This window comes from Rousettus aegyptiacus, unplaced genomic scaffold (assembly GCF_014176215.1).
Source record: "Rousettus aegyptiacus isolate mRouAeg1 unplaced genomic scaffold, mRouAeg1.p scaffold_m13_p_9, whole genome shotgun sequence".
Taxonomy (NCBI): domain Eukaryota; kingdom Metazoa; phylum Chordata; class Mammalia; order Chiroptera; family Pteropodidae; genus Rousettus; species Rousettus aegyptiacus.
Genome location: NW_023416312.1, coordinates 22,268,938 through 22,295,887, shown reverse-complemented (window position 1 = coordinate 22,295,887; position 26,950 = coordinate 22,268,938). Strand labels below are relative to the sequence as shown.

Here is a 26,950-nt window from a genome sequence, read left to right as displayed (position 1 = left end):
GGGGTGCAATACAAAAAGCATGAGCTTTGGGATCTGAATTGGGGAGCTCAATGTGGAATGAGGCTTTATTACATACTTTATTACATCATTTGGGCAAGTTACTTAATCTCTCTGAGACTCATATCTTTTTTGTCCTTTGTTTTTTTTTAAGCACAGCTAATAAATTAGGTAACAATTTATAAAGCACCTGATGCAGAGTAGGTGCTCAATAAATGTCACTTTAGATCCTTTCCCTTGTCATGATCCATGATTTATTGAGGGGGGTGTGCGAAAGGAGCAATGGTGTTAGGATTAAGATTTACAGGTGAGCAAAAAAACAAAATGAGGGTCCGATTCAACAGCTGAGTCCAAAAAGAGTTGTTCCACATAATCTTAGTCTTAGAAATGGAAACCAGACTCATCCAATCTGTGTGCATCAATACAGCACATATGTTGTTCTCCAAAGACAATTATAAAAACAGGTGGAATAAGTGACAATCGATCTTTAAATATATACAATATATCTTCAGGTATTCAGGAATAACTTGTAATAGAACATGTTAGAGATATTAGGAAAAGGGAATTTAATGAAAAGACATTATACTTTGCAGCAAGTAAAGGGTGGCACAAAGCTTTGGTCTGGGGTACAGATTCCATACAGAAACTTAGAAGTAGGCATATTAAGCATTTAAGTATTGCTACTAATTTTGTACTAAACATAGCAAGACAAGTAAATGAGAACAGTACTTTGTGGCCAACAGTAAAACCAAGAAAACTAGCAAATGAATGCAGACCTTCCATCATCTCCAGAGAAAACAAATTGTTACTGTTTCATAAAGTTCTTCCATCCTTTTCCATGTCTCTATTAAAAACACAGATACTGTATCATACACTTACAAATTTGTTAAAAAGGTCTTATGTTAAATGTTCTTATTATAACAACAACAAAAGAGCGATCAAGCCACAAAAGGTGGAACATGAAGGAACAAGTCACATGGAGGAATCTTAAATGCATATTGATTAGTGGAAAAAGCAAGTAGAAAAAGGATATATACCACGTACCACGTACTGTACGATTTCAACAGAATGACATTGTGGAAAAAAAGTCTAAACTATAGAGAAAATAAAAAGATCATGGTTGCCAGGGTTGGAACACAAGGAATTTTTAGGGCAGTGAAATAATTCTGTATGATAATGTAATTGTGGATACTTGATATTTTGCATTTGCCAAAACCCACAGAACTATAAAACACCAAGTATAAACCCTAATATAATCTATGAACTTTAGTTTATAATAATATACCAATATTGGTTCATTTATTGGTCTAATAAATATACTACACCAATGCAAGATGTTAATAACAGGAGAAACTTGTGGCAAGGGGTTAAGAGATAGAAGACAGTAAGTAATATATGGGAACTCTCTGTACTTTCTGCTCAATTTCTCTCTAAATCTAATACTTCTCTAAGAAATAAAGTCTATTATTTAAAAACACTCAAACCTGGAGACCACCTTCCTATTAGAAGAGTAGTTTAGAAGAATAAATTATCAGCTGAAGCAGGTGAGTGCTAGGGACCAAGCAAAAATGAGCATACCCACATGTAGGTGACCCAGACTCTGGTAGAGTTTAGATTACCCCTCTCATTTCTTCCCAAAGAGAGTCCCCATTCTGATGTTCTTGTGACTCAATAATCCTTAGCTGTTCTTAGGGTACTGAAAGTGTCTTTGTTTTCCAGCCCTTTAAATCCTTGGACTCATCTTCAGGCCCACAGAAAAATACCCTGCCCGTGACAACTACACTCAATCCAGAAATGGGGACCCAGTGCAATCAGAGTTGGGCCAGTTCTTATGCTGGTGATGTGGTGCCCCTCTCACAGGTTCTTGAAATATTTGTACATTTATGTTGAGGAACACCTGCCTAGTAGAATAGATACAAAGGAAATCCCTAATGGAGGCAAATCACCTTTTCCCTATGTCCTTAGCAATTCGTGTCTGCATACTCCATTCAAGCCCTGCCTCTAACCAGATCTGTATTTCTTAGAATTTATCAACCACAAATTTCTCTTCAGGCATGGGGTCTCTCTTCACTTGTCTATTCAAGCAGGCATTTCTTCCTGCTAATACCATACTGTTCCTGAGAGGAGTTCTCATTACCTTTTCAGGGATGTTTAATACCCCTTATAATTTGGTACCCTGGGAAGCAACTAGGGCAGCTTCCCCAACCTCAAAAGCAACCTGCTTCTGTGCATTCAGATGCTTTGCAAGCAAAGAGCTCTAACAGAGCTGGGTTTGGAGGTGACAGGAAAGAGCAGCTGAAACTATTTCCATTAATTTATGTGGGGAAAAAAGCATTAAGGGCATCCGCTATAGCTCTGGTGTGCACCCCAATAATCAGAAGGATAATATAAGATGATATTTGAGAATTAAGGATGCCAAATTAATTAGGGGTAGTGAGGAAGGTCAAAAGCAAGAAGATTTAGGAAAGTCTAGATTTTTCTCTTTTCACATCAACTGAAAGCCACTGATCTCTCTTCAAAAATGTCCATTCATAAATAATGAATACTAGGGAAGGACAGAAAATATATTCCCAACACCCAATCTCTTTAACTACAGTTCAACCATAAATAATTGCTATAAACTGCTGTGTAATAGAATGACTCCCTTCCTTGTGTCCAAATAAAACTTAGAAAACAAAATTAATTGTGGAGACTCATTAATTCCCATGGATGTGCACAATCAAGTTTCAATTTTCTGAAGACAAAATAAACCATTGGTTAAGTAGAAAAAAAGGCTTAGAAGGCGCAGATTCCTTCCTCGAGGTAAGTGAATTGAACAATAAAGGGATAACAATGAAATATTTAGATTGAAACACATGTCTAGTTCTTTGTATTTCTATAAGAAGACATTTTTTCCTCAGCAAATGCCAATAATTTAAACTTTTGCTTTAGCAATTACAATGAAATATTTCATTTGCTTTCTGTATTAATTTCTGCCTCAGAGAAAAAGGAAAGCAAAATAGAGACAAGTCTCCTCTTGTGTGGAAAACTGTAAAGTAGGACCTCTTACTTTATGAGTGTTTTGTCATTTTATAGGCAATACTAATTGAATATTCTACCTCTTTTCCAAATATGAAAGGAACCCTCTACCAGAATAGTTTGATGAATTCCAGTGAGGTAAGTGAAGTAAATGGATAGTGTCTGAAACACTATGCATTCTTCATAGTGACAATAATAGTTTGTATTTCTGTGGAATTTCTTTTGACAGAAGAGTAAATTTCTTCTGTAGATAAAAAAGCATGATTCTAAACAACATCCTTGTGAGGAAAACAGGTTTGGTTTCCTCCCTGACATGGGGTCATACAAACAGATTTATATTACACTGGAAGAGGTATTAAGGGAACAGGAAGGAAGATGGTTTGCTTGCAGGTTGCACAATACTATTAACAGAAAAACTGACCACAGTTTTTCTCTCTGTAAAACTAATTACTTTTTATATATTTATTATCTAATTGGATGAAGTAGGAAATTCCTACTTCAAATAAATAAATAACACCCTAAAAACAAATAAATGATTAACAGCCACAATGGCTAACATAGCCCAAAATAAGTGTTGCTGTTTTTTAAATTTTTGCTGCACACTGGAGACCATTTCTTATACATGGAATGCTTAACCCCTAACCAAGCATCCAGAAAAAGAGGGGGCCTAAGAGGTTATAAACCACGGAGTGCTATAATTAGCTCCCTAATAATTTTTTTTCCACAGGTGGGTTAAAATTTACAAAGCATATTTATATGTTACATTTGATATCTTCAATTACTCTAAGATAGACTGATTATTCTTATTTTATAGGAAAATAGATGAAGGCCTAGATTGAATAATTCACTTAACTAAGGTCACGTGGTTGGTATAACAGTGAAAACTTGGCCTAATGTCATCTGAGTCCAAGGCCAGCCTCCTTCCATCTCACCATGGTTGTCTTGCAATTAGTAATGTCCAAAATATGCCATCATGACAAAGAGTTAGACCAAATTATATAGTCAAGATAATTTGTACTCTAATGCAGTTTTCTCAAACTATGATCCAGCTTTATCCACTTGGATTAGAATCATCCAAAAAGCTTTGTGAAAAATGATGGAGATTTCTTGTTCAGTTGGTTTGGAGTAATGCTCTGGAATTAATTTATCCTCCAGATGATTTAGACAATCCTTTAAAATCATTGATGTGGCCCAATTTCCATTGTTACTGTTGAAACCTTGCCAGATCCAATTGTTATAGTTTTGCCTGTGTAGACTTCCTTCTTCTATTTCTTTAATTTCAGAGGCCATAAATGACACCATTGTAGGAAGAAAACCCCTTCTGCCAACTTCTAAAAGAAATGCTGAATTAATGTGAATTATCTGCATAGAAGGAAAAACATTGATCCCAGGTCCAAAATGCCATAGGTTTTCACTCTGAGGCACTTCCGGGACTTGATATTTTGATCCACTTTGGTTCTAAAAGTGGGGTTTGCCCTTATTACTTCTACAACTTTCTCCTCCCCGGCCAAATATAAACTTTGGGGTATCAAGTGTTGATGAGACTAATACCACTATGAATCAGGTGGACTCAATTCATTCACTAGTTACATAAGCACTTAATGATCATTGGTCACATATTTGTATAAGTTTCTTAAGGAAAAGGAGGCCAAGATTATGAAGTCCCATCAAAATATTTTTTTGTGCGTGACCTGAAATATCTACATCTTTATGATTCCAGTGACAATAACAACATAGTGAAATGAGAGCTGATAAACTAAATCTTCCATGTGTCCTGCAGGCACTATATACAGACTAAATGGATGTCGGGCTTTTAAGCTTACTCATGTCCCTTTACAACTGACCTGATTCAACTGAGGGAAAGTGGAAGGCTGAGATCTCCAAAGAAGGAGATGCTCCGGCAAGACCATGGTCTCTGCTTCTGAGAAGCTGATATGCTGGCCTGGAGAACACACTTGATGCTTATATCTGTGCTGAGACAGGCGGGGATGAACTGTCTAGGGTTGTATGTAACTACAGTACTTGTAGAAAGGTTGCTTTTGAAAGACCAATCAGTAAGCATATTCAGAGATTTTTCTTGGTCTGTGTGGGCCCCAGTTTCCTTCTCTATTGATTGGAAGTTAGAAAAAAGTGATCTCTCTCTAAAGATACCAACTGGTCTGCTATTCTGATGTTACTTTTTTTTTCGTTTTCACTTATTCTGCCAATTTTTTTTTTAAATTACCCACTTTGAACTAAGCATAGGGGATAGGGCTGTGAAAAATAGAAATATTGTCTCTGCCCTTATGAATCTTACATTCTAGGGATGTATGGAGGGGAGGCAAATGACACAGGCATTAAAGGACTAGTTACATGAATAATTGATTATTATTGTGATGCGTGTAGTGAAGGGGAAGTAGATACAGGCCGCTGTGACCTAATCAGGCAGCGGGCAATCAGTGGAGGTTTCCCTGAGCAGGTAACATTTAAGACCTGGATAGTTAATGGAAATCAGGCTGATGAGGAAAAGGAGCAAGAAGATTTCTTGCAAAGGCCATGAGATGGGATAAAACCTGGCACAACTGAGAAGCATAAAAATGCACTGTGTGACTGAAGGGAAAGAAAGGCATGGCCTGGGACAAGCTGGAGAGGAGGCAGCAACCATCTTATGCAATGCCTGGCGGGCTGTAAGCAAGAATTTGGATTTTATTCTCAGGTCAATGAAAAGTCATGGAGGATTTTAAAACATGAACAGATTTACATTTTTTAAAAAAGATCACTCTGGGGATGGATAGATGAATAATGATAAGCAAGTATAGCTAATGGTAGAAGCTGAATTTAGGTGGTGGGTATAAGGGTGTTTACTGTAAAATCATTTCAACTTTTCTGTATGTTTGAACATTTAAAAATATGTTGGGAATATGTTCTGTATGTTGGGAAAATCTGGGAATATGTTCTGTAAATTGGGAAAATCTGGCCATAACATGAAGAATGGCTTGACAGAGGGCAAGGATGGCTGCATAAATGGTACCTGGGAGACTTGTAATAATCAGAGAGAGATGATGGTGGCTTGGACTAGGGTAGTGTCATGGAAATGGCAAGAATGGAACAGGTTTCTGAGGTATTAAAGAGGTAGAATCAGTATGGCTTCCTGATTGATTTTGCCTCAGGGTAAGGGAAAGGCATAAATCAAAGATCGGCACCCAGTGCCTAGTTAGTATAACCAAGTAGATGACGGTATCATGTACTGAGTCAGGATGTACTAGATCAGAAAGACATGGGTACAGGGGAGACAGTGGAATGAAGAGATCAATTTTGAGCATGCTGAAAACATGAGCTATCTTGATAGAGATGTCCTATAGGCAGTTGGATCTGGGTCTGGGGCTGAGAGGGAGGGGTCTGGGTTGGAGATGTGAGTTTGAAGTGCTAAGCATAATAATGCCTGAGAGGGTGAAGAAAGTGAGATGGAAAAAAAAACAAGCACTGAAGAATCCAATGTTTAACATTTAACAATCATTAACGAAGAAGAAGGAGCAACTAATGACAGAAAATTTAGGCAGATTTAATATGATATTACTGATGGCCTCTACTGACGGGCTCCTGGGTTGTTTCTAATATTTTGCAATAATAACCCTTATATATATTCATTTCTTACATGTGTATCTACCTCTAGGATAAATACCCCAAAGTGAATGAAATTGCTGTGTATATGTGTGTGTATCTCATTCTGAATTGCAGTGCTTATTTTTGAAAAATAAAACGACTGCTTAAAAAATCCAAACATAGCTTAATCATATTTAATGTGCCATTTGACAGGGCTGGCTAAATTTGATATATCTCTATGATGTAATACCCTGTAGCCATAAAAAAAGAATGAGGCTGTCAATATATTATGATATGAAAGGAGAGGAAGGAAGACTTACTTTTCATGACTTTGAACTATATGAATTTTATGCCATTCACATGTATTACCTATATTTAAAAATATTCTTTTTATTTCTACACTATCCTTAGTAAAAAAGTGACCTAAAGATCAATTTATCTTTTATTTCTGAGAGCAACACAACAGGTTTCTGATGGCCTTTGCATACCTGGGTTTTGCATCATGGAAATAACCAGTTATTAGATGTTGGATTTAATGAAACCACGATACAGGGAATTGCTCTAAATGTGGCAAAGCTCTGAACACATAAAGTTCATGTTTGACATGAGTTCGAGTTATAAATTTTGGTATTTATTTCTATGCTACTTTTGTTATTAGTGAATAAATCCTTTTCATTCTGCCTTCTTTAGAGATGTCCCCAGACTTCACCATCACCCCTCTCACCTTCCCTGAAAATGTCATTGAAGATAGGATGAGTCGCATCATCAAGTCTGAAGACAATTTATTTTTCCGAATAAAAAGTAGTGATGATCTTACATGTTTTGTTTTATGTTTTTAAGAAGAGCAATGTATGAATATAGGTGTGAGGTTTTTGTTTAAAGCTATACTAGACCACTAATTTCAATTTTCTAGAATTAGGTAGCCTATTTTTTTATAATATTGAAAATGGATTGCTTATTCTCTTACTAAGAGTAATGCTAAATATATTCTTAAACATATACTCAAAATTTGAGAAGAAATTTAAAATATGAATACAATAAGTTAGAATACACCTGAAGATGATTCTAACTTTCCTGATACTCAAATTGTTCCTATCCTTTTAAGGATTTTATATGAATTCAAGTGAAAAAAATAGCTGAGGGGCTATAAGATGACTCCAAAGGAAAACTAGGTCAGGTATGTTCATACTTAAATAATCGGACTCTGCTCTACCTTCCTTTAGATATGTCCTTCTGTCCACCCTGATAAACATAGGATCATGTCAAGGACTACAGTGGAAAGAACACTAGCCTAGGCATCACACCTTAGATTTAAGTCCACATATAGTCACAGTTTATATAAGATCTTGGGCAAGTCATTTCATCTCTCTGGGTTCAGATTTGGAACATGCAAAATAAGGAATCAGGTCTGAGGCCCCCTTCAGCTTTAACTACTTTCACATCTAAAAATGGTGGCTAAAGCATCTGGAATTCCAAGTGACAGAAGTTATGGTAGATTGAATTATTGGCCATGATTCTTCATCCTTTCCTGTAACCTCACCCTTGCATTGGTTTCACTGTGAGCAGAGTGTATGTCCCTGCTTCTTGATTTTGGGCTTGGCCGTGTAACTTCTTTTGACCAATGGAGTATCAGTAGACCTGATACAAGCAGGGCTCAAAATGTATATTATTTCTTATTCCCTCTTAGTTAATGGCTTAGAATATTTTATAAAATACATGTTTACAATAGACATAACAGCTAGGTCATAACTAGGTGACCCGATATCCCAATTTCCCCAGATTAATTCTGGTTTACATCTAATGTTCTGGTATAATGATTTGGCTCCCTTCACTCTGAAAAGTGGGCTGAATTAGATTATAAATTATATAGTCACCACAGAAAAAAATTGTCATTTCATCTTGAAAATTTACCTGGTTGAGCTACAAGATTGCTATAATAACAAGGCCACCTCCTTGCCCCAACAACCGTTCCTACAACGCCTTTTTCAGACTGTGGGGATTTCCAGGGTGAGAAAATGGTAGCCAATCCCTTCTAGTTACCCTTAGAGTGATCTACATCCTGAGTGGCCCCCTTTTCCCTCAAACCATTTGAGGAAATCTAAAGTAACTCATAATTAGAACAAGTTTGGGGACTCCCAATCTCAACTATAGTGTCAAATAAGCTTGTGCCTTCTCTCATATAGTATAAAGCCTATGAATAATTGCACAGCTTGTTTTTTTGGAAGGACAGTGTAGTACACTTTCTATCATCCAATCTAGAAGGCCCTGGCCCATGGACATATAGAAGTACCTGCTTTTTTAGACACTCAGCAATGTTCATCATACCAATATCTGTCTCCTCATGTCCAAATACCCTCAAGTGAGAAATGACAGGGAAGATAAATCCCAGATCCCAAGCCTGCTACTAGGAAATGGCAGCCAGATGGTCCTTGGAGGCCTCATTTTGAAGAATGGTACCTTCAGAGCCGACGCTTCCCCATGCTGGAACGAAGCATGAGTATGCCCTCTACGGGAGTCCCAGGATTGTCGGCCATCTTCTGCCAAAGGCGTTGCTCTTCTCCCTGGGAGTCCATCCAATCCACATTCTTCCCATGGCTCACACCTAAAGAAGGGAAAGCGGAGCATTATACTTCACAGATGAAATGTTTTGGTCTTCTGGAAGACACCTCTTGACCTCTGAAGGGGCCTTTTGATCAGAGAGCCCTTCACTCCCTTGTTCTCACTTATCATACCTAATGAATGGTGTTAGAATGGAATGCATTTTTGCCTGCACTACTCTCTTCTGCCCGGATGATGAGAAATAATCAGGATGGCCATAGAGGTTCATTTCCTCACTACTTTGGTAATATAGCAGAGAGCTGGCTCATCTGGACAGAGCTAACATGACAGAAAAACAGGTTGAACTGGGCTCTGAGGCTCTCCCTTTCTAAGAAGGCCACTTCTCTGACAAGGAAGCTTTCATTTTAGTGGTATAGATATTTTTGGTTCTTCTTAATCTATAAATAAGTAGAGCATCATAGGGGTGAGTCATTCTCAACAGGAATGTTGACCATGGTGCATGCAAACCATCTATATCTTGCCTAAGCTATGGGATAATGAGAATTTCAGAGGCTGTATGTGCTGCACTACTGTCATTTTCCCCCCAATTCCTCCTGTTATAGCTGTGTCCTTCAGGCACCAGTGGTGTGCTTCCATGGCCTGTTTGAACAACATTAGATGTTTTTTTAGGGGGACAATTATTTCCTTTCAATCAACTAGTGTGAGTAACGGCTACGAGTGCTGGACAGAAATGAGAAGAGGATAAAGTAAAGTTTGTCTTGGAAGTACTCTCCCCTACAAGCCTTTGTTGTCTTAGTGATCCTCTCCTCAGCGAAACCTGAAGTAAGGCCCAAGAAAGTGGCAGAAATTCACTTAGACTAAAGTGTAAATGATATTTTATGAAGAGAATGAATGTAAACACTATCCATCCCAAACTTTTAATTGAAGGATACAAAGTCATGTAGTAGTATTTTATTTTAAAAATGAAAAGATCCTTGGCTAAAGACATGGAAAATCTGTGGAAATTGCAAGAGTCAGCTAAGCTGAAACTATACATATACCTACTACATATCACACCTGCAAAACCACTCCCCTGCCCCATGCCCAGTCACAGACCATATCAGGGTCCCCAAGTCCCTCACCGCTTCCAGAATTCAAACGAACTCCTCCCAGAAAGATGTTGCTGGAAAAGGCCTCCTTGTCCCAGACAGTAAGTTCTAGGCAAACATTCTTTATATCCTGGGGATGCAGACCACTGAACATGAAAGTATGATTCCACTGAGGATTAACACTCTTTTTTATTACCAGAGTTTTGTGTTTGGTGGCTTTGCTATCATCAGGGAGCAGGTAGCTGCAGAAAAAAATGCAATCAAGCCATCAGTGAGATAGTAGGCAGAAAACGACATCCTTGATTAGTCATTTCAATTTCCCATAATTCCTGGTGTGTGTGTGTGTGTGTGTGTGTGTGTGTGTGAGAGAGAGGGGGGGGAGGGAGAGGGAGAGAGAGAGAGGTATACTGGATTTTCTATCTCACATTCTTATGTGCTTAACTCTGGATTTATTTTAATGAGATGGATTGTTATTTCTTTTAAGTGGGGCAATAGTAAAATGACCAAACTCTCCTTTCGAATCCTATTTTGGTCCTTCCTCATCTTGAAATGAAAATACCTCCTGTGGTGGACACAATATAATATCCTGTCTCCTATCATCTTTGCCCAACCTCTAGGTTGACTTTAAGCTAGGATGAGCAGTTCTTGGTATGCTAATAGCTTCTCGTCTCAAGTGCCCATGTCTCCAGGTAAGGACTTTCCTCTGGTGCTGTGTGAGCTTACTCAACTTACATGCAGGGAATCCTGGGATTACTGGGGATTTAATGACCTTAGGAGCAACCTTCAACCAATCAGTTTTAAAAATTCATGGATGAATCCCACAGCTTCCCTGTCCCTTGAAGGGACAATCCTAAGGTACCTTCCACAGAGTGAGTTTCCTTCCTTGTTGCTTCTCCAGTGCAACTGAGCCCCAATTGCCCACAGTAGTAACGTGTCTATTAATATATTTTTATCAGCTTCTCTCCATTCCCTGTCTTATTTTCTCTACATTCTCATTGGTGCTTCCTGTAATCTCTTCTTTAATAAAACACCTGAACCCCAGGCCTTCTATACCATGGTCCAAAATAATATTTTTGACCATAGTAGAGAATGAGGCTCTAGATACCTAATGAACCAGGGTACAGGCTTTAAGGAAGAAGACATATGGGTATCATTAGTTCATTAAACAAACATGAAAAATGCCACAAAACAAATGGCCTTACGATAAAAAAAAATACATTACAACACTTGGGATTTCATTTCATATACCAAGCAGAGATGACTTATCTCCCAGTATTCATTCTCTCCTTATACTTTTCTAAAAATATCCTCATTATTTTTAGTAAGCACAAGATTGCCCAGAATAAAGACTATATTCCCAGTCTTCCTTGCAGTAGTATAGTCATGTGATTAAGTTCTGGATATAAGAAATAGTCTTGTATGAAACTTCTGAAAAGTGTATTGGCAGATGGAATTTGGATGGGACAGATGAAACAGTTATCTTGGCCCATGAGGTGGACACCACAACAAGACAGAAGAAACCTGGGTCCTTGATCATCATGATGCTTCCATATCTGCCCTAGATACCTTATCTTTAGTCTTTGTTTACATGTAAGAGAAAAAAAAACAAAAAAACTTTTGTCTTCTTTAAGCCACTCTTATGCTGGCTCATAGACAGAGCTAATATTAACTGATATATTTTATAATATTAAACTTCATAGAAAGATCTATTCTTGTTCTCTCATGCTCTTTTAAAAAAAATCTGAGGTCCCTTTAAAATCGGTTTGATGCTGAAGTGTAATTACGGAGAGAATTTACCTGAAAGTTACTGGCATTTAAAAAATTTATAGATACTGTCCTTTATAATCTCTACTTCATAAATTTTATTATTTTTTTAGGTGAGGTAACCCTGGTTGACCTCACAGATTACAAGGACCTTGTCAGCTTACAATCCTTTTTATTTTTATTTTTTAGGCCTACAGCACCTGGTTTTCCTAGGTGGTCTCCCATCCAAGTACTAACCAGGCCCAACCTACTAACCAGGCCCGACCCTGCTTAGCTTCTGAGATCAGATGGGATTAGGCTTGTTCAGGGTAGCATGGCCATAGACACTACTTCATAAATTTTAAACATAATAAAGTGAAAACCCCTACAAGGCCACAATGAAGCCATAGGCAAAGAGCCCTTCATACCACCAAACAGTGAGCAGGAAGAGGCCTGACTTGGATGGTAGGGCTGGTGAGGCATATTGCAATGGCATAATCCAAATAAAGCATCTCATTACTATGAGAAAGAATGAAGGACAGACAGACCAGGATTCAGGCACACACACTCACCATTGGGGAAGCTCGAGACATCTGCTTCTCCTTATTAAAGGCCTTATCAAAGTTAGAACATGTGAGGGTAAAGGCTTGACTCATTTCCTTGTAGGGAAAATTGCCCTTTTCTGAGAAGGATTGAGGAGAGTAAGGAAACTGACTCAAAGAATTAACCTCATGGGAATCTGTTTGCCCTCATGTGTTTTATGGCACTTCATGAGAGCAGGGGCCACGTTTAATTTCTGAAACCACAACACTCAGCTTGGTAGATGTGTGCATTTATGTGTTTGTTTGAAAGAATGAAAAATATCTCTCAAGTTCTAGTTCTTCTAATTATAGGAGAAAAATCTTAAATAGAAATCAAGAGAGATTTGTTTTGGGGTTGCCTAGAATAAGTAAGAATGTCTATTTAAAGGGCTATAGTCCCTCGAGTAACAAAGTGGGCACAAATTCTCAGCACGCAGTCCCAGACCTTCCCCAGAGCACTCGCCAGTGGATATCTCCAGGAAGAAGGCTCTGACTCCTCCACTTTTTACTACTATTTCCCCCAAGGCAGCAAAATGCCAAGGATCCAATATATTTGTTGTTGTTGTGTATTGTCAGCACCAAATGATAATACAGCACAATAAAAGTATATTGCATGTAAAAAAAAGTATAGTACATGTAGAAAAATAATACTTTTCCTCCTTGAAGAAATGAATCGCACAAGAAAATCTGCCATCTTGAAGGTGAGAGTGGTGAACAATCCTGAAATATGCTGGAAGCAGCCTGAGGGCTAGAATAAACAGTTAGCTCTATACTCATTGTTTCAGATGAAAGAGCCAGCATTCAAGCAAGGGTGGCTTTTTCCTAGAACATTTTGAATAAGATGAGCATTGAAGCTTCACTGCCACCCGTCTCGTGGATCACAGATTCTTTAATCTCTCATTAAGTATGATCTAAAATGAATTTAAAAAATTACCCCTTCACAAAGCTATCAGAAGTGCCTCCTGACTTCACTGCTGTCAAATTCTTTGCCTCTTTGATGAATACTTCAAGTATTCCTCCAGAAATTAGAGGCGACTCCTTCTTTCCTCTTTTAATGGTCTTCTTTCCTGCTTAGGCCATCAAAATGAAAGAGAGGGAGGAAGAAATAAGGAGGGGAAAAGGGGAAGGGGAAGGAGGAGGAAGAAGAGGGAAGAGAAGAGGAGAGAAGAAAGATTGATCATGGGTTCCATTTCAAAATTTACAAAGAAAATCTATAAAGATTTCTTTCATTTGCTGATTGAATCAGGTTTCATATTATTATATTGATTTAAATGATTTTTATCCCATTTGATTCCTTCTGGTTAGGTCTTTCATTTGTATTAGTTGAAAAAATATGAACAAATAAATTTTAAAAACTCTCTTATAAGGAATAGCTTCTTTTTTTTGTGACACAACCCTTGGTTGATCTCACGGATTGCAAGGACATTGTTAGCTTATAATCCCTTAATTTATTCTTATTTTTTTATTTTTTTATGCCTAGGTGATCTCCCATCCAAGTATTAACCAGGCTCGACCCTGCTTAGTTTCCAAGATCAGACAGGATCGGGCTTATTCAGGGTGATATGGCCATAGACAAGGTATATCTTTTTACAAGGTATAAAGGAATAAAGTTGAAAAGACCTTGTAAGCTTCTTGGGCCACATTCCTGCCCTCATTGGGAAGTAGCTACAATGAAAGTCACATAAGCACCAAGACTCTGAAAGAGAAAATTCTATAACTCCCTTCTTTGATATTTTAGTCTTCTAAATTGTCAACTCCATACAAGGCCAGCTCTAAAGACTATAGCCCAGGCATAATTACATTTTTGAGAGAAAACTCTTCCCACATTACATTTTCATTATGATGAAATATGTTCAAACATGAATAATAACCGCCACATTTATTTAGTATGATTTTAAGCACTTAACATGAATGAACCTATTTAATCCTTACTACATCTCTAGGAAGTAAGGAAACTGAGGCAAAGAGATAGTAAGTTACTTTCGTAGGGTCACACTGAAGAAGGTGATAGTGAATGGGAGAATAGAAAAGACTGCCTATAGGAGTTGATGGACGGAGAAGGGCAAGAGAGATTTAGAAGTTGTCTTTATCTGGATTTTCCCTTTATATTCTGTGTTCTGGGTCAATTTCCTCCTCAGGACTCTCTGAGTAGCTATGAATGTCATAAATCCATATGGCAGCTATCTATACCTGCACTTTCCAGACTGTCCCTCCTTAGCCCCCACTCCACCCTGGGGGAAGATCCTATATCTCTGAAACTTCCAGGAAATAAATCTCACCATTAAGGCTGGTTTCTAAGTATGAACTCTGTCCTTTCCTTGCAAGAATCCCACACCCTTTCTCATATATAGTATATATTTCTCAATGCTCCTCAAAAGACAGTGACAGTAAAATATCTTTTACATTTATTTCATCTGTGTAATGCAGAAGTAATGTAGTCCAAGCAATTCCTGATCCTTCATCCCAAGCTTCAAAAAATAGAATGTCTTTGATCAAAGTCATTGGTTTTTTACTCTACCTTGAAGTTGTCCTGGTGGAAGCGTCAGGTTCTCCTCTGGGAGAATATAACGTAAAACAACTGTCAGCTCTCCTTTGTATTGAAGGCCAGTGTCAGCAGAAAATTCCACCTGGCCGAGGGGAGGCAAGTCAAAAGAAAAAGGAGAATGCTTGTTTTGTTATTTTGTAGCCCATGTTTGTACAGTATTTACTTGGTGGCTTAAATGTGACAATCCATTCTAATTCAACTATAATAGCACTTACTGATGTCTTGGGTATGAGAAAACAGAGGCTGGAAAACCCTAGGGAGGCACTTGTATATAACATTTAACATCAGAGTAAAAGGAATTTGAGAGGAGATGTGTAACACATATTTGTGTGCCTGTGATGCTCTGAGAACTGAACCATCTCGAAACATACATATAGTTTGAGGAATGAGGCAGGAATAAAACGCCACTGAAAATAGTGCCATAAGATACTTCTTCCTATCTGTCCTTGATGATGTCTCAAGGCTTTCCTAAGTGACCAAGGGCAAAGTTGGCAGTAATGCTTGATTCACACTGGGCTGCAAGCCATCAATATTTAAAACTATATTGGTAATTCACATCATTAAAATTCATTGTGGAAAAACTAGTTCATTCAAACATTGTTGCTGGAAATGTAAAATGCTGTAGCCACTCTGGAAAACAGTTTGGCAGTTTCTTATAAGACTAAACATACAACTGCCATACAACCTAGCAATTGCACTCTTGGGCATTTATCCTAGAGAAATGAAAGATTATATCTACACAAAAACCTGTACACAAATATTCGTATCATCTTTATTTGTAATAGTAATAAACTGGAAATAACCTAGATGTCCTTCAGCAAGCCATACCATAGAATACTACTCAGCAATAAAAAAGAATGACTATTGATATATGCAACAGCTTGGATGAAGCTCAAGAGAGTTATGCTGAGTGGGGGGAAAAAAGCTAGTTTCAAAAGGATACATACTATACAAGTCCATTTATATGACATTCTTAAAATGACAAAATAATAGATATGAAAAACGAATTAGTGGTTGCTAGGAGTTAGAGATGGGCATGACAGGATGCGAGTAGGCATAGTTATAAAAGAACATGAGAAATCTTTGTAGTAATAGAACTGTTCTGTATCTTGGCTGTGGTGGTAAATACACAAAGCTACACATGTGATTAAATTACATAGAATTAAATACATACACAAATGAAAACTGAGGAAATCTGAATAAAACTGGTAGATTACCTCAATGTCAGTAACTTGACTATGATACTGTACTATAGTTTTGCAAGATATTATCATTGAGGGAAACTGGGTAATGAGTATATAGGATCTCTTTGTATTATTTATTATAATTTCATATAGATCCATGATTATCTCAAAAGTTTAAATTAAAAAATTAAACGTGACTCCAGAGCCTCTGTTTTGTAGGTCTCCCAATTGCAATTGAGTCAACTGAACTTTAATTTTTTATGAATAGTGTAAGAATAGTAATGCACTTTCTCAAGTTTTTTTCTTCAGACATCTGATTCTTGAGCACTGAGTCAAGGGTTGAGAACTGCTCTTTTGAGAGAGAGCAGATTGAAAGAATTCAGAACCCTCAAAACTCATAGCAAAGCCAGAAGCTGTTCAAGCCTCAGCAAAAAAAAAAAGACTGAGGCCATAGTAAAGAAAAGAAATCCTTGCCTGGTTTTCTTCCATCTTGATGGCGGTAAACTTCTTAGTAAGGGTAGAAAAAACAATTGAAGTATTGTTTTTATTCGACCATCTTACCAGAGGTAAAAATGAGATTAGATGGTGAAATAGACTATCCATCCAATATTTAATCTGATTATTCTAGATCAAGTGCCTTGTGAAAAGGACTTTTCTTATTGTTTTGAAGTTTCAGTAAATTTTATTTTATGTGAATATTATAAATGGGTACTGTGAGTAAAGAGGTCACTACTTTTTTGATATAACCGATGAGTGTTTTTCTTCTCTCTTTGGATCTGAGTGGGCTCTGTGATTGCTTTGACTGGCAGACTATGGCAGAAGTGTCAATGTGCCAGTTTCTGGGCCCAGGCCTTAAGATTAACAGCTTCTACTTTCTCTCCTAGAATGGATAGTCCTGGGATGCCCCCTCTGAGAATCCATGATATAGAGCCCAAGCCATACGTAGGCGCTCCAGTTGGCAGGTCTGAGTTCCCAACTGGCAACAAACATCAAATGTGAGACAACCAACTTGAACAACCAGCCCAGTCAAACCTTCAGATGAATTCAGCCTCACTCTACCATCTGGCTGCAACTACATGAGAGACCTTAAATGTGAACCATATAGCTGAGCCCAGTTATCCCATAGAATTATGAGTGATAATAATAAATTATTGTTTTAAGGCACTAATATTTAGGGTAGTGTTTTATACAACTGGTAGTTCTATACAACAGGCTCCATTTGCTTTTGGCTGAGAGTTTTGGGTAGGAAAAAGTGATTTGTGCGGGTGTCACATACTAATATATAGTGTAGGGATCAAAACATGCATTGTTGGGATTTATTCACTGGTTTTTAATTTAACTTAAAATATGCTAGTGGCTTTATATAAATATAGTCTTCAAATCTTGGGGAAGTAGAAACTATAAACGTGAAGTCCTATAGCATCATAATCACATACAAAAGGAAGTCAAAGGAACGAGTCATCATATACCCTGCACATGGATCTAATATTCTAGGGTATTTTTAATATTCTTGAAAGGAAGTTCCAAAGCAGCATCCTCTCCTTGCCTACCACCAGTTTACATTATTCAGCCAACTTCTGCTCAGATAAAAGTCGCAGAATTCAATTCAATTCAACCATACAGAATGGTTTCCTGTAGTAATGATTTTTAAGGCATCTTGCCACGTGCTATGGGAACATAGACACAGACCCTGCTTTCAATGAGTTCTCAGTGTATCCAGGAGACATACATGCAGTAGAAGCTCTATTAAACTGCTGTTATTTAACTGATTCATCAGATTATTTAATGCTCTCCATTCTCATTGAGGAGCAGGATCCTCGACACAAAGACCATGTGTATCTGCTTCCATCAGTTGAACTGGATGCTCACCAAAAGTCAGCTACATTAGTCTCCCAAGCTCTTTACGCCAGGCATCTTTGTGGTTCTAATTATATAATTTAATCTTGCATAAGTACAAAAAGACAGCTATTGCCATAAAAATTAAGTTAAATACTATAGAAGAGATAAAGATTTAAAAATAAATTTGTTATTGGATTATATTTGGGCTTGAAGCTATAAAAGACTGGAAAAAATCATGAATATTTAGAGACATTTTATAGTTGGTTTACTTTGAAAGTATTCTTAAATTCTTGTTTCCCTTTAGAGAAACTCAAACTAGAAACTGTTGATGATAATGCATTAGGGGTAGAATATGCCAGGAAGATATGACAGAATTTTAATCACTGAAATCATACTCGGATAAAATGAATTATCCCTATGTTAGACTTGAAAATAAATGCACATTTGTTTGTTTTGAGTTAAAATAAATGTTTAAGACAGCATTAGAGGTATGTGCATGATTTCTATACTTAATTAACTGATCAACTATTGGTGTTGATTGTCTTCTTTTGGGCTTCTATTGTGTAAGTTCAATGCCACATGAATACTGACAGCTATTCCAGTTCAACTACAAAGAAAACTACTGTTTTCTACTGCAAGAGAGAGAGAGAAATCCAGATTGGGATAAAGAGGTGGCCCTTGTTTGGTCCTTAAGTGATGGGAGAAATGATACCAGATGGAGTGGGAAGAAGGTTAGTCTGAGTTAAGAAAGTAGTATGAGCAAAATACAGTGGGGACTGTAGAATGTATATAAGAAATGGTAGGAAGTCAGGTGTGATTAGCGGTGTGTGTAAAGGGAGGTCACAGCAAGGAAAATAGAAATAAGGTGTCTCCTCTGAATTTATGTTATAGTGTTTTATTAGGATGGGTAGTGGGGAAGTGAGACCACAAATAGAAGAGAGGCTTCACAAAATTATGATACCAGGCAAAGTTTCAAGGAGAGTAACTTTGCTCGGTCCCACAGCAGAGCTTTGAAGACAAGATATCACACCTCAGAGCTGGCCCCATCACAGGTAAGAGAGTGAGAGCATTTATGCTCTTTCTGCCCTCAACCCCCAGGAGACTTACATACACAAGCTATTCTGGCTTTCCATGCCCACAGACCAAGACAGCTGCGGGAGGCCTGAGGACTCCTCTCTTACAAAGATTGTCAGGTGTTGGCTGGTGAGAGTGAAAGCAATGGACAGCCATATATGTATGAAAAGGGGATATGTGAAGCGCTCTGACATCCTCCTCTGCTACAGAAAGCTGGGCCATATAAAGGGAGCACTGAGTTCCAGGGTGAGGATTAGGATTTATTCAAATCACACCCAAAAGCAGTAGGAAACCACTGAGGGTATCTGACAGAGCAGAGGTATGGCATAATTAGATAATGCCCATTATCTTCTACTTTTTGAAGAGAGAGAGAAATCCACTTTCCATCAGAGTAGGAAGCAGAGTTTCCAGTGCATTTACAGGTCTAAGATTGGATAATAATTTACATACAAAAGTCAGCCACAAGTACCCAACATAGAGCCTTTTAGCTAGGTAATAATTCCACAAGAACTTATATTTACTCTCTGCCAGAAAGCAGAACAGAAGAGGTTTCCTCGGAAAATCACTTAAGCTTACTGTTCATTTTCAAAGGTCCTTTTTATAATAGCACCCTCTGGGAACACATGAAAGAGAATTCATACTAACAAATCCCTTTTGTCTAAATACCTAACATGCCTTTCACAAAGATAATGACTTATAGCTACTAAGCACATCCATGTTCTGCAGTAAAATGGAAGTTATACTTTGAAATGACTTTGCAGTATACTTGGCATCTTGAGTTCTTTCTCTACCTGAACCAGCCTCATGACTGGCAAAAACAAAGATAGGTGTCGAGGTATTGTCACTAACACTGAGTCAATAAGCAATAAGACACTATGTCTTTCTAGTATTCCCACTGCAGAATATCAGTATTTCCAAATGCTTGAAGATCATTAATTCTGATCCTCTATTACTAAGAAAATTGGTCCCTGTAGCCCACACTTCACTTCCTCAGCTGGATAATCTACAAGAAACATCAGGTCTCTGGGGCTGCTCATCCCATAGATGCAGTTGATGAAGTAACTACTGCACTGAAATGACTGAGACAGGAAACTGAGAATAAAGTGACACTTCTGATAATCAATGCCAGCTCAACTTGAAGATGAGCCACTGGTGACATGGGAGGCAGTACACAGCAGGTTTTTTAATGCCCCCCCCCCCATTTTTGGAAGGCATGGTAGCTAGGCAAGTCTAAACCTGTAGCCTTTCCTCTATATGTGTCAAAGGAAGCTTAGCAGAGAAAGATGATGTGGATTAGAAACATAAACTTATCTTGGGTTCTCCAGAAGCTGACTCTGAGGTGAGGATTCTTATGAAAGTGACTTATGAGGGAAGTGTTCCCAGGGGAAACAGGTCAGAAAAGGAGAGGGAGCCAGACAATGGATCAAACTGATTCAGCTGGGGAGCTCTGGAGTGTAACACCTAGGAGTTTTTTCCACTCTCTGTAAGAGATTTGGGCTTTCAGACCTCTCCCCATTCCTAATCCATCAGGTGTTGGCTAAGGGTTGCCTTGTGGCAGGAGGTACAGAAGTTCCTAGGAACTTCTGGCTATCTGTCAACATCGGAAAAAGCTATAGTAGCCTGAGAACATGCTTCTAAAGAGTGTCTCAGGTAGAGGCTATTGGAGGCAAAATTCCTAACACATGTGATGAAGGGAATCCAAGGTCATCTGTCAGAGGACCTACTGAATTCCAGGCATTAAAGACAATCAGAACTTTTCTACCTTGAGCTGGCTCAGAGAGATGTTTCTCCTTTATGATAGAAAGTGAAACCACTCAGTAGCAATGTGAAGGTGATTACTTTGGAAAGTTGTTGGTCCCTAAACACAGAGGATGCCTGCAAGAACTCAGATACTATCCCAGTACAAATCCTGCAGCCATTCCAGAAAATTGACTGGAAACCCTCCAAAAAGCCCCAGTGTGCTTTAATGTTAAGTTTATGACAGGTTAAGTTAATTTAATGTACTAAAATGCATGTAACTTGTTCTACATCTGTGTTACGCATCATATAATGTCTTGGACATCTTCTAGCTATGATTCCATGATGCTCACCCATTATAAATACAAGGAAGGGAGCGAAAGGAAACTGTTAAGTTATATTAAGCATTATCCTTTATGGTAAGGCTTTTCACTCAATTCCAAAAGACACAGTGCTATAATTACCAAATATTTTTCATAATTAATGTCAGGGGAATGTTATGCTATTGTGGACTTGTTATTATTGTACGTCCTATCTCTATCACACTTATGTTAGTCATAGGCTTGCTGTTATTTTATGTTTAAGGATTGCTATTATATTTTACTGTCAATTTAACCCGCAGCCCAATGATACTTCCTAAAGATTTTCCATGAGTTATTTACACCATGTTTGAGGTCAACAGGTATAAAACCCCACCAAAACGTTGTATTTAACTTCTGAGTCTCAGACCCCTCATATAAAATGTGGACAATGATGTTTAGCTCACAATAGTTGTAACCATTAGGTATGAATAATGCTACTATTGATGATGATCAGTGTTGTTGTTGATTACTAACCTTTGTTTTTCCCTGTCTAGCATCCACTTACCATTTCTTTAGTACTAGTGTACCTGGATTTCCTTTAGAGCAATACCACCTTCAGGACCAGAGTATGTTCTGATTATCTTAAGCCAGCTAATTTAGCTCACCTCCCTGGCCATGGTGATTAGCTCAGAATGGGAAAATAATCTAATTAGAATTAGGAGAGCCAAGCCGAGGGCATTGGTTGAACTGTTGGAGGATGAGAAACTCTCCTCTCTCCTGGACAGTGTGGTACAAGTATGACATGCTTTGCAGCTGATATAGTGTCTAAGAGAAGCATACCAGGAGCTAGTGAGGGAGGCCAACACTGCATGAAGTCTAAAAATGAAGCCAACACAGAGATGAGAGACCAAGAGATTTCAGTGCTTTAATAAGATTTGAGCATCAGGATCAATCACATACCAATAATTTCCTTTTACTTTTTAAGCAATATGAGCTGGAGTTTCTGTCAGTTGCAATACAAGGACTGCAAGGTAACATAAATATTACCTAGCACTTATTGAGCGCTTACAATGTGCCTGATCCAATATTGCAAGTATCACATAGAATGTGTATTCAAGCCTCACAGCATTTCTATAAGCTATGTCCAATTATTATATCACAAGTGAGAACACCAAAGCCTGAGGAGTTAAGGAATTTACCCAAGGTCACGCAGACAGTTGTGAAGCTACCAGGATTGAACCCAGGAAGTCTGATTTGAGTCCACTATCTTCACTGTCTTTTCTGCTTTTGTCTCTCTATATAAAAAACAATGTTTGGTTATGTAGGTATGACCTTTTTTTCACATTACTCTTGACTTGAAAAGTCACTATACATGTAGAAAACACCCAGCTGCATCAAGTGAATCCAAGGTACTCTTGCTCTAGTTTAGAACATACTATATTATCAATTTCTAGAACTAGCTCTGATATTATTTTTCTGACTATAATTCAAGACCTAGGTTATGAATCACAAAAATAGGAATGTAGGAAATCAGATACTTTAGCTACTGGTCACTTCTTCATGTGAACCCAGACAAGACTATTCCTGCTTATGTCTGAATTATGGAGAATGAGGAATGGAGAGAATGTTTTGAGACTGATCTTGACCAATGTATTTGTTTTTGCCTATGTGAAAATGAATGCTTTCTCTTTCTAATAGGATCATATAACGTATTCCTTTTATCCATGGAGACCGCCAAATGATGGATAAATTTTTAGTAAGTCAAATTAATAGTACATATGATTATGTGGTCTGCATTACGCAGTCTGTACTTAATGATTTCCAAAAGAATATTTACATTTATGACATTATTCCAAAATTAGCTGCACTAATCTTGCAGATTATCACTTTAAAATTGGAGGTCTTCAGATTCTTTAGGCTTGTGACATCAATTTGACTCATAATTTGACTCACTGTATAACTGTATGACTAATTTGGAAGCATTTCCTACCTTGGGCTGAAGCACAAACCACTCATCACTTGGATTTTCAAAGTTCCATGAGTCAAAAGGAATCTCCACCTCCCCAAGGAAGCTATTACGTCCAAATCGATCATAATGCCAGACTGAGAGCTGCAGAGTTCTTGTTTCAAGCTGGGTATGGCTGATGGTATACTGCAAATGAAATTGACAGTATCATATTCCACATGGAAGGTTTTGCCCGATTCTTAGACAGATTGAAATTTACTTCTGCCATCTTTCAGATCAGATGCATTAGCAACATGAATTTTATTTTTCTTTGGTTCTGCTAAAACTGAGGTTCTACTTCATTAACTCCCTTTGTGTTAGATCTAGCACTGAAAGATATATCAACAAATTATTTGGGTAGGGGGAGTGTTGGTAAACTTCATATATTGTATAAAAAATGTTAGGGGTTGAAGCTTGTTCCCTTTCCAGCTTTACCTGTTTCACTGGCCTAATTATTATTATTTTTTTTACCATCTACTTTATAAGATCAAGTTTCATTCTGTCAATTCTCCAACCACTCTATCGTATTTTATTCATGAGAACTCCCAAATCCAGAAAAGTATTGGTAGTGAGACACTTGCAAATACCAAACTTAATAAAGTCCAGCCTAAATGCAGAGATGAATAGATACATATGCAGATTAATCAGAAAGAAAATACTGCTGGGGTAGCTTTTCCCTTTCCAGAAGAATGTCATCCAGGTCCACATGCCAAATTCCTTCAAACCTCCTTCATGCTCTTTGCAACTACTGCCTGGGACATGCTTCAGACTTAACTGACTCATTTTGGGTTTGCTTCTATGTCTGCCCCTGCCATTCCTGGCATAATTAACCTTGTCTCCCTGCTTCCTGAATTTGCCATATCACTCTGTTTGTCTATTCTGCATGGGCTCATCTTTGCTATCCTGTTATGGCCACTGGATTCACCCTCTGCCTGTATTCATTCATTCTCATTTTGATCTGTCTTGATATTGGCTTCTGCTTCCACAAATGCCCCCATTCACCTACTTCCTGGACTCTGACTCCATCACTGTGGGCATAAGGTCCATAAATTTCCCCATGACTGGCAATAATTTATACATTTCTGTCTCCCCAGATCTTTCTTAACAGGCTATATTGGTCCAGGTTGAGAGAAAAGGTTATTATATGGAAGCCCATGGGGAAAAATAATTTCTCTAGGATTGGGACCTAGGTCATATCTTATCTAGGCCACATTCTCTGATATTTCTCAAATCTAATCCTGCATTTCCACTGTTCATTAAACACATTCCTAACTATAGCCAAATTCTGAAACTGTAACAAGAAACAGCACATATTCATGCTATGTTAGCAGAACAATGAGTGTGCACAAAGTGACCTGCTAAGTCAGTGTTAAAAGTAATAAACTTCCTTTAAGGGGAGCTAGAAAAAACACTATTTTACCGAGGGCAAAACATATTTTTTGACAAGATGTACCAGCTCAGATGTGATTTTGCTGGATCATCTCCACTTAAGGTGCAAATTCAGCAGCAGCACAGAAATAAACAGAACAGGAGTGGTTTACATTTTTTCTTTTCCAAAAACTGTTAGGAAAGCATATTGCATTAATTTATTCAAATTCTTTTTTTCTAAAATATACATAAGCCTTACCATGCAAATTCTCTGTAGTTACTTTTAAACCAATGAAGTTGTGAACAGTACCACTTAGTTACTATGACAGACTATTTACCTACCTTTAGTGTTTCATTGAATTCTGGATTAGTGCCTGTTCTGATTTTGGTCTTGCGCTTACTGTTTCTAGACTTGTCAGGAAGAAGGTATGACTTGACATAACTGTTGATGATAAAAGATGAAAGTAATTATTGGGAAACATCTACTTTGCAAGAAATGCTCAGGGACTGCAGTGAATAAAAGAGGTAAAGGGAATAAACCAGTAAGCATAAGAGATAGAACCAAAGAGAATATAGTCTACACAACAGAATACCTTAAAAATCATTCTGGGCCTTCATTGAGAGAAAAGTAGTAAGGTGTAGTGTTAAAGAGTGTGGGCTCTGGAGTTGAGCTATTCCATGCCTCACTAGTTTTGATGAACTCAAGAACTTACCTAACCTCTCTCTATGTCTCAGTTTCCTCATCTGTAAAACTGGGATAGTAACAATATCTAACTTATGGCATTGTAAGGATTAAATCAGTTGATATATATAAAGAGCTGACATACTATACCACTCAATAAATATAATCTATTATTATGATCAATGGTATCACAAAATATTATGGGGTTACATTCCTCTCCATTCACATGTCAGGTCTTCTGATGAGTGTGAGTGGAGTCAATGGTAATGAGTGAATGAAGGAAAATGATGAAAAATAAGAAATAGAAAATAACAACCTAAGTCAAAATAGCAATTCTACCCAACACCTTGCTTTGAACTATCCCAGAAGCCTGTTGGGGCAGGGGCATCATGGCAGACTCAGAAATTTATAAGACATACAAGATGCTACCAGAGTCCTGAAGCACATCTCCTGGGGCTTTAGATGACCCCTTTCCATGCTAGTCTAAATGATTATATTGGTACTGAAGCCCAGTGATATTTAGCTGAGAAAGTAGGTGGACTAATATGTATTCATAATCTTTTCATTTGTCTGTCTTAGGACACTTGAAAACAGCTTTGCTGAGTTGTTTATTTTAACCTAGGTCCTCTAGTATGTAGAAAAGGGGTCACATAGCAGGTTGGAGAATGCTATCTTTAGAAAAGCCTGCTTACAAAGTTGGTCCTTGGCTAGCATCTGGGAATGTAGATTTCAAGAGGATTCTCATCATTCCCAGAACAGATATAAGGTACTCACTGTGACTAAATTATTTATAAAAACAATATGGCGGACGTTGAATATCTGCTTTCTGGGAGACTGGAATTTTGGTATGTGACCAGCTGAGTCTCTAAATAGCTTCCCTAGCAGACAACACTTCACAAGTGTTGTCACACTCTGTTGCTAGAGGAATTAAATGCATCCTATGTGGCTACACTGGGAGAGAACACTTGGAAGCTTAAGCCTGGATTCTTTAGAATTTCATCACATATGCCTTTTCCTTTTGCTGATTATGACTATGCGTGGAGTCCTATGATTCTTCCTAGGAAATCATTAAACCTGGCAGTGGTCTTTGGAACCTGACACATCTTCGTATCCAGCTTCCCTCTAATGTGGCATCATCCACACCACCTGCCCTCTCAGGCTGATCCCTGGAAGCCCGAGAGCCTCATAATTGCCCTTTTGAGTTGTTTGGGCTAACAGCTTGGTAATTTTCTCTGGAGGGTTTCCCAGAACAAAAATCAGCTGTTATACATCTCGGGGTATGCCAACATGTCAGCTTTCTATTTCAAAGAGCTGCCTCTGTGCAAATTACAAATATGTCAGTTCTAAACCATGTTCGGTAATAGCTTCTTTAAAATCAGGTAACCACAGACATAACTGTTAGGCAGTTAGGTAGCCATGAGCAATGAGAGTGAAGGCCCAGCTCTGAAATCTCAGGAATTACAAGAATGACGGCTCAATCCAAAGGCCCACGCCTAGGACCTTCCAGAAACACCCATTTTTTTTTCAAATAACAATGCCCCTACGTCCTGAAGTACAAGGAAATAAAAAGCCACAAAATAGCCACTGGTTTAGGCCAGCCACAAACATCTGTACAGTGAGGACTATACTGACCTTTTCACTTCAGC

The 26,950-nt window shown here is 38.0% G+C and overlaps 1 protein-coding gene and 1 pseudogene across 2 annotated transcripts in view; both read right to left on the bottom strand.

The window, feature by feature from the left end:
- Positions 1-7,362: 7,362 nt before the first annotated feature.
- Positions 7,363-26,950, bottom strand: part of SYTL5 (synaptotagmin like 5) — a 127,813-nt gene continuing 108,225 nt past the window's right edge. For both annotated transcript variants that reach the window (XM_016152971.2, XM_016152990.2), the window contains 6 exons: positions 24,965-25,064; positions 23,240-23,401; positions 15,087-15,195; positions 13,503-13,635; positions 10,278-10,486; positions 7,363-9,199 (listed from right to left, as the gene is read on the bottom strand). In XM_016152971.2, coding sequence (XP_016008457.2) covers positions 9,057-9,199; positions 10,278-10,486; positions 13,503-13,635; positions 15,087-15,195; positions 23,240-23,401; positions 24,965-25,064 — 856 coding nt within the window. In that variant the 3' untranslated portion in view covers positions 7,363-9,056. The remainder of the gene's footprint in view (positions 9,200-10,277; positions 10,487-13,502; positions 13,636-15,086; positions 15,196-23,239; positions 23,402-24,964; positions 25,065-26,950) is intronic.
- LOC118608609 lies at positions 12,197-12,333 on the bottom strand (annotated as a pseudogene).